General features: G+C 39.2%; 1 protein-coding gene across 2 annotated transcripts; it reads left to right on the forward strand.

The window, feature by feature from the left end:
- Positions 1-164: 164 nt before the first annotated feature.
- pfn2l (profilin 2 like) lies at positions 165-5,904 on the forward strand. 2 transcript variants are annotated; one of them, XM_035670495.1, is made up of 3 exons: positions 165-503; positions 2,116-2,308; positions 4,137-5,904. In XM_035670495.1, exons 1-3 carry the CDS (start codon positions 375-377, stop codon positions 4,232-4,234), a joined length of 420 nt encoding a protein of 139 aa, XP_035526388.1. In that variant the 5' UTR covers positions 165-374; the 3' UTR covers positions 4,235-5,904. The 2 variants fall into 2 exon arrangements, with proteins under 2 accessions (XP_035526388.1, XP_035526387.1); XM_035670494.1 differs by having other exon boundaries at positions 169-503; positions 3,823-5,904.
- Positions 5,905-7,296: the final 1,392 nt, after the last annotated feature.

The following is a 7,296-nucleotide window of genomic DNA, read 5'->3' on the forward strand; positions in this document are numbered from 1 at the left end:
GAAAGAATGGATGACTAAACGATCCAATCAGTAAATCCCCATCCGTCTTTATGTGTACCCCGGCATTCCCTCAGACAGTTGACTCTTGGCTGAGCTGATAAGTCCCTCTTTATTCCGCCGCCTGCTGCTGCCATAAAAGCGCCGGGCGGGGAGCTCATTGTGCGGAGTGATCTGATACGGACTACACCCAGCCGCTGCTCACTGCCCTGGCTTTCTTTGCTGCCCCAGCCCTGACGTTGGTTAACGTCGAAGTGTGGGTTAGGTTGGAGACTCTCAATTCGCCTGTAGGGTTTCTTCCGATTCGGCCCGTCTCTTGTTTGGCAAGCTTACTTCCAAAGCTGTAGGGATTTTTATATAGCATCAATTTCTTGAATATGTCTTGGCAAAGCTACGTGGACAACCTGATGGCCGATGGCAGCTGTCAGGATAGCGCCATTGTTGGGTATACGGACGCCAAATATGTTTGGGCAGCACATGCCGGTGGTACTTTTAACAATATCACGGTAAGAAGTCAAAATGAGGTAATTGGAGTGGGAGTGGGGCTCCGTTTTGACATTAGTTGTTCTGTATCACCCACGCAGACGCTCGGCAGACTGAATAATAGCGGGTTAACCGTGAACGTTACCTAGCACGGTCTGAATGACTAGCGAGCTAACGGTACCGTGCTAGCTCTGTGGCCTGTCTCGGATATTTCCTGCTAAGGAAACGTTGCGGGATTAGACCTCGTGTGGATCAGATAAGACTTCAGTCATTGTTGCGTGCATGTACCACAAGCACATGAAGCAAATAGTTGCCGCAAACGGGCACTAATCAGATTATTTTTATTTAGTACACTGCTACATTAACCTAACGCTCATTTAAAACCAGACGGTGTTGGACTTGAGAAAACGTGCATGCTTTTGTGTGCACGGCCGCTTTGATTAGCTAACGTTAAGCTGCTGCTTTACCGGCTACCTGTGGTTAAAAGGGCTGACGCTGCCGCACGCTTAGACAGGCTGTGGTCAAGCTTCCTTTTTATCAACGCAAGGAATCTAGCTGCATAGTCATACTTGTATATTTTTTTGATGGGAATTACTTTTTATTTTTTGAATTCATTGAGGAGGCTGGCATGAGAGCTAGTCCGGTGCATAGACGTCACTTTACTTGGGCTCCTCACTGCAGGGATGGGATGTTGAATTGTGGTGTTAGTATAGACTGCACCTCTAATATCTGTTCACTAATTAATATTAATCTAAGCCTGGCATTCTTTAGGTTAGTTTCTGTCCTGTCCTTTACTGCTGCCACAGTAGCAGTTTGACTAATCTTTTGAATAGGGCTGCACCTAACATGAATTCATTTTAGGTTAATCTGCTGGTTAATCACTAGTTTAATCAGTTGTCAACTATTAAATAAAATAATTGATTAAATTTTAGGTTTATTAAATAAGTATGATTAAATAAGTAAATATTTTCAGGTTTATTTAGCGGATTAATCTTGAAAATAGCGGTTACTTGCAGCCTTTCTCAGAGCCCGGTGGTTCTTTAATAAAACATCTTGTTTTGTCTGACCAACAATGCAAAACCCAGACATATTGAGTCATATGGCTGTCATGGCTGGATATATTTGCTGATTAGCTTGAATTATTAATGGATTAAATGCAGCACTTTCTATTAATCGATTAATATCTTCAGCGCTAGTTGGAAATTGGACAGTATTAAATATAATACGGAAGCACTTGTTGGTTCTGACGGTAAAATAGTGCAGAGCAGGTGCTCCTAATGCGTGAGTATGCAGTGTCCACAAAAAGGAAATTTATTTCCCAAAATGTTGAGGCACGCTTCATCAACGTACTAAAGTTAAAAGGCCTTTTTTATTTTATTATTATTGAATAAATGATCAAGGCTTCATAATGTGTCTATATGCTTTTTACTTTCATACCTTAACGAACATTACTCTCTGACTTTGAGACGAATTGATGTCCTCCTTGTGTACATAAGTTAATTTATGTAATGAATTAATATTGTGCCTTTTATACTTGGAGGAATTATGCTAACCATGTGACTTGAGAGATATGTTGCATCTTTCTGAGGATCTAACTGAAATCGCTCCAATCCTGTGGTTTTGTGTGTTTTTCAGTCTCAAGAAATTGATGTCCTTATTGGTAAGGACAGGGAGACCTTTTACACCAGCGGTCTCACTCTGGGCTCAAAGAAGTGTTCAGTCCTCAGAGACAGCCTCCACGATGATGGTGACTGGACAATGGACATCAGGACAAAGAGCCAAGGAGGAGAACCTACATACAATATCACTGTGGGGAGAGCTGGAAAAGGTAAAAGTGTAGTTTAAAAATGGTTCATCACAACTATTAAAATGCTGTCTTACATCGTAGAATATCATACACCATATTGATTTCTTTTGAGAGCTAATTCACATGAGTTTGTGACTTATGGAAGTGCAGACTGAAAATCAGGGGCCCGTTTTATTAAAATTACAACGTAAGATCATCTCTCCTGGCCAAACATATGCTGCTTCCAGCTTCTTAAATGAGGATTTGATGCTTTGGTTCCCATACAGTCAGACATAAGATGACATTTGAAGACTTCACCACTAGAATCTGTCTCTCTTCTAACACAGACAAAATAATTGAGAAAATCTGGCATGCCAATAAATGACAATAATTACCATCATTGAACAGCGCTCACAACTCTGTTTTGTGAATCAGGGCCCAGAGTCACAACATCATATGATTTATTTAATTGTCTGATTTTAATTGTAAACCTCAAATAAACCAGGGTTTGCCTACTTGAGTCTGTTTGCCTTTGTGGCCCTAATGTCTGCTATTGCTCCAGTGTTTCTCTTAAATCTTCTGAGATTGAAGAGTTTTGATAATTGGCTACAAAGAAAGCAACGTACAAGTCTGGCTTATTAGTAAGAAAAAAAAAAAAAAAATGAAACGTGGGGAAACACTGATTGCAATCAAAACCGAACTCTGTTTTCCTTTCATTTTTTCCAACACTGCTTCCTTTTATGTTTGAGAGATTTCCACCTGTCATCCTCCTGCTTTGCATGTTGTACTTAACAACGGGTAGTCAGAAGAGCACAAATGACATGTTGTATATATTTAATTTGCACTAAAAGGTGCAGCGAGATGCTACAGCCTGTACACATAACTGTATGGAAGATGAAGTGAGTGCACCTTAATGAGTCCCTGGCATGTATCTTTATAGTCATTTCTTGACTTGGCAGAATGAGCCTGTCATTGCCTTAAGTGCTTCATCCTCTAACAAATGTTTTTGTTTGTAATTTCCCCTGGCTCATAGGTGTTTGTACATATGGTTTGCTGTTAAAAGCAGAGGTCAGCAGGAGCTGCCCCGACCAATAAAGTGCACCGATCTTCCTGCAGCTTGTAATTGTAACATTAAAGAAAAGGTTAGAGTGGTGATATCCAACCATGTGTTATGGCTCATCAGGGCTGTATGGGGAAATTGCCCACTTGTTTACTTATTGACAATTCCCTATTTAGGATGCACTAGTGAGTAATAAATTGCAATGTTAGGACACTGAATTCTCCTCATTTGGCAGTCATCAGTCCAAGGAGCAGTGTCACATTGTGGGATAGGAAATGTATGGACACCACATGGTGTCATTTGGTAGTAAAATCACCTATTGCTGTCTATGGTAGCCAAGAACCCCTGCAGACAGTTAGCCCTGCATGGCACACAGTTGAATATTCCTGCACCACACACTTCTGGTGACATTACTTTGTAGTTGGAATGCCTTTCCTTTTACCTTTTCTTTTTAATTTTCTTAACTTTCCCCTTTTTTCTATCTCTTCTCTTTCAGTTTTGGTTCTTGTAATGGGCAAAGAAGGGGTCCATGGAGGCGGATTGAATAAGAAGGCTTACTCAATGGCAAAATACTTGAGGGATTCAGGGTTTTAATGTTTTCAAGCTCACGTAGATAAAATTGAGGGACAAAAAGAAGAGAAAAGAAATATTGCTGTTAAGATTTCTCCTGCAAGCAGTCAAATGTCTTGGAAACTTTTAATAGCAATGAAGAGTGGTAAGATACTGTGTCACCTTTGTTCCCCTCTTCATCCTGTAGGGGGGAGACTCTTCAATTGTGTTCATTTCTCTTTTTTTCCTTGTGTGCTCCAGTATTGGTTTTAGTCATGGGAAAGGAGGCGGTCCATGGTGGAAATCTTAACAAGAAAGCACATACAATGGCTGAGTACCTGAGGAAGTCTGGATATTAAGCAACCTCTCCACCCATCCATCAACTTAGCAGCTCACTCCCACTCACCGCATTGTGTTGACACTACTTCCAGGATTAGATGGCATACAATGTTACTTCCTCCCCAGTCTACTTTTATACACAGCCTTTTGTTTGCTCAATTACCCCCTGACTTTTTTAAAAGAAACCTTTCCCACTTTAACATTGTACTTCTCATGTGTTTGACACTACAGCAATGGCATGTTCATTGAAATGTTTAACCAAAAGAGTGCAAAAAAAATGATCAAAGTGTAATAATAAAAGTGTAACACAAAATTGGACTCGCCTTGTATAACATTCACTTAGCAACTGGCTAATATATCAAGGGGAAGTACAAATGTAATGGTGGTGACAGTTTGAATAGTTATGCTTTGTGAGCATTATTAAAATATGACAGTTTTGTTTAGCTTTTTTTTTTTTTTTTCATCAGCATGTGGGCATTTAAAAGTTGCATGCATACCCTCTTTAGCATACAGATCCCAGTGCTGTCCCCTCTCTGTCCCAGCGTAATATTCCAGCCAAAACCATCTTCTCATCTGCCTCCATCTTTCAAGTCTTCACGCCTCCATTAAAGAAATGACAAATTTCCTCTGACAGTCCTGTATGTGTGTATCAATTTGCCACGCTCAAGCACCACTTTTTTACCCTCCATCACATGCTTTTGCTGTTGTACCTGAATGTGGTCTTAAAAGTTAATGATGTGGTGGTGGGTTGTTGTTTGAGTGTAGTGTAAGGTCAGCATTGCTGAGCTCTCAAGATATTGTCATGATACTTCACCACATCCAGGGGTTTCAGTGGACATTCCACCTCTGCGACATCTCAATCATTTGTCACTCTAGCTTCTGCTACTTGTAAATTTTTCTGTAAATCACTCCACTCATGTTATGTGAAGTTATTTTTCCCCCTCCCTGATGGACCAATTGTCAGTATAAGAGGATTATCAGAATTACTTCAGCTTATTCTGATTGATGATTGTTGGCATCACCTGTTGACTGTAAATCAGTAAGATGACTGTAAAACATTTAACTGCTTCCTTAGACTTCAACACTTAAACTTCACTAATTGATTTGTTGCTAACTTTATATCCATTAACCAATGAAATGGCAATGTCATTTTACTACAGTATGAATGCATTTTGACTGTAAACCAAGGCTGTTGGGCTCCAACACCTTGGAATTATTTGCCTTGTGCTTTAGTCATCAAAGGTGTATTCACAAATTGTCATAGTATGGTACTTAGAAGTATATTTAAAAGAAAAAATGATACTGTGTACACTAAACATATTGAAAATGGTGTTGGTTGGAATAAGAACATTTGTAAGTTGTCTTGTGAAAATTTTCTGAGAATAACTGTGTATTCTGTGCCATAAAATCGATCTGATCTGTTGCTACTACAAGTTGGATTTTTAACTGCTGCCCCAGCAAGAAGTAACTTTAAATGGCACTTTCCTTAAGGATATTTTGGCATCAGTAATCTCCAGACTTTGTGGAATATGTACAGAATTAAACGACAGAAAAAAATAAGTTTCCAATATTTTGTCTTTTTTTTTTGAGTTGGAAAATCCGTCTGCCACAAAATCTGCTTTTTCAAATGCCATGAATTGATGAGACATCTTGTTTACAGACAGATCAAATAAAAGTTATTCCAACCAGAGGTAAAGCCAATATGTCCTGTCTGTTCCCTTTTGAGTACAGATTTGTATGTTGGATTGAAAGTTTTTAATTAAGGTACCCAGTTTAAACATATGATATTAATTATGTATTACATTAGTGATAATGCAGGTGGATTAAGGTGTGGATCTTGTAATGTACACTCAAACAGAACAGCACTACTCATAGAATATTTATTCTTGAACTACTAGATGCCCCTATTCTCTAATAGGAGATTTTAAAGTGTTAGGGGATGTAGACAGGTTCTCTCAGCCAAATGTTCAATGGACTGCAGGCTGTCGCTGATGAGAAATGAATTACTTTGAAAAGACTCTTAGCTACTCCAGTAGTTGCAGACAAGTCAATCAATACATTTGTTGTGAACAGACATACTTCAAAGTTATAAAGCACAATTAGGCGAAAGCTATTTGTAACTTGGGTTCAGAGTGAATGAGAAGAAACAAACCCTTTACTATTTAATAATGAAACTTTGATAGCCTTTTGATCAGACAGAGGGAATAAATGATTGACTTTCATTAATGGGCTGTTTTAACCCTATTAAACAGTTACCTTTTATTTCCCCTATGTAGCTTTAAAGCTATTCTGTCTCACACTATCATACACATCCTGCTTGTTCTAAACCTTTGAAGCTACATACATAATGTTTACACTGAGTGAAACATTCAAATCCAAGAATTTCTGTGTCTTAATGCCGCAAAATGCAAATGTATCAAATGTAAAATAAATTGCTGTAGGTTTGAACTATCTTTGCACAATGAGTTTGGCCCAACATTGGGTTTCTACTTTTAAGGGTTTAAACGCACATACAGTGCATACGGAGTGTATTCACAGCACTTCACTTTTTCCACATTTTGTTATGTTACAGCCTTATTCCAAAATGGATTCAATTCATTTTTTTCCTCAAAATTCTACACATAATACCCCATAATGACAACTTAAAAAAAGTTTGTTTGCAATTTTTGCAAATTTATTAAAAAAAAAAAAAAAAAAAAGAAATCACTTGTACATCAGTATTCACAGCCTTTGCTCAATACTTTGTTGTGGCACCTTTGGCAGCAATTACAGCCTCAAGTCTTTTGGAATATGAAGCCACAAGCTTGGCACACCTATCTTTGGCTAGTTTCGCCCATTCCTCTTTACAGAACCTCTCGAGCTCCATCAGGTTGGATGGGGAGCGTCGTGCACAGCCATTTTCAGATCCCTCCAGAGATGTTCAATGGGATTCAAGTCTGGGCTCTGGCTGGGCCACTCTAGGACATTCAGAGTTGTCCTGAAGCCACTCCTTCGATATCTTGGCTGTGTGCTCAGGGTCGTTGTCCTGTTGAAAGATGAACCGTTGCCCCAGTCTTAAGTCAAGAGCGCTCTGGAGCAGGTT

This window comes from Morone saxatilis, unplaced genomic scaffold (genome assembly GCF_004916995.1).
Source record: "Morone saxatilis isolate NCDOM2014 unplaced genomic scaffold, NCSU_SB_2.0 Contig23, whole genome shotgun sequence".
Lineage (NCBI taxonomy): Eukaryota > Metazoa > Chordata > Actinopteri > Moronidae > Morone > Morone saxatilis.

Excerpts from the sequence above, each read along its gene's own strand:
- pfn2l (XM_035670495.1), top strand. The coding sequence starts at position 375 with ATGTCTTGGCAAAGCTACGTGGACAACCTGATGGCCGATGGCAGCTGT. Across the intron at positions 504-2,115 it reads GTACTTTTAACAATATCACG|TCTCAAGAAATTGATGTCCT; the intron begins GTAAGAAGTCAA and ends TGTGTTTTTCAG. Across the intron at positions 2,309-4,136 it reads TGTGGGGAGAGCTGGAAAAG|TATTGGTTTTAGTCATGGGA; the intron begins GTAAAAGTGTAG and ends TGTGTGCTCCAG.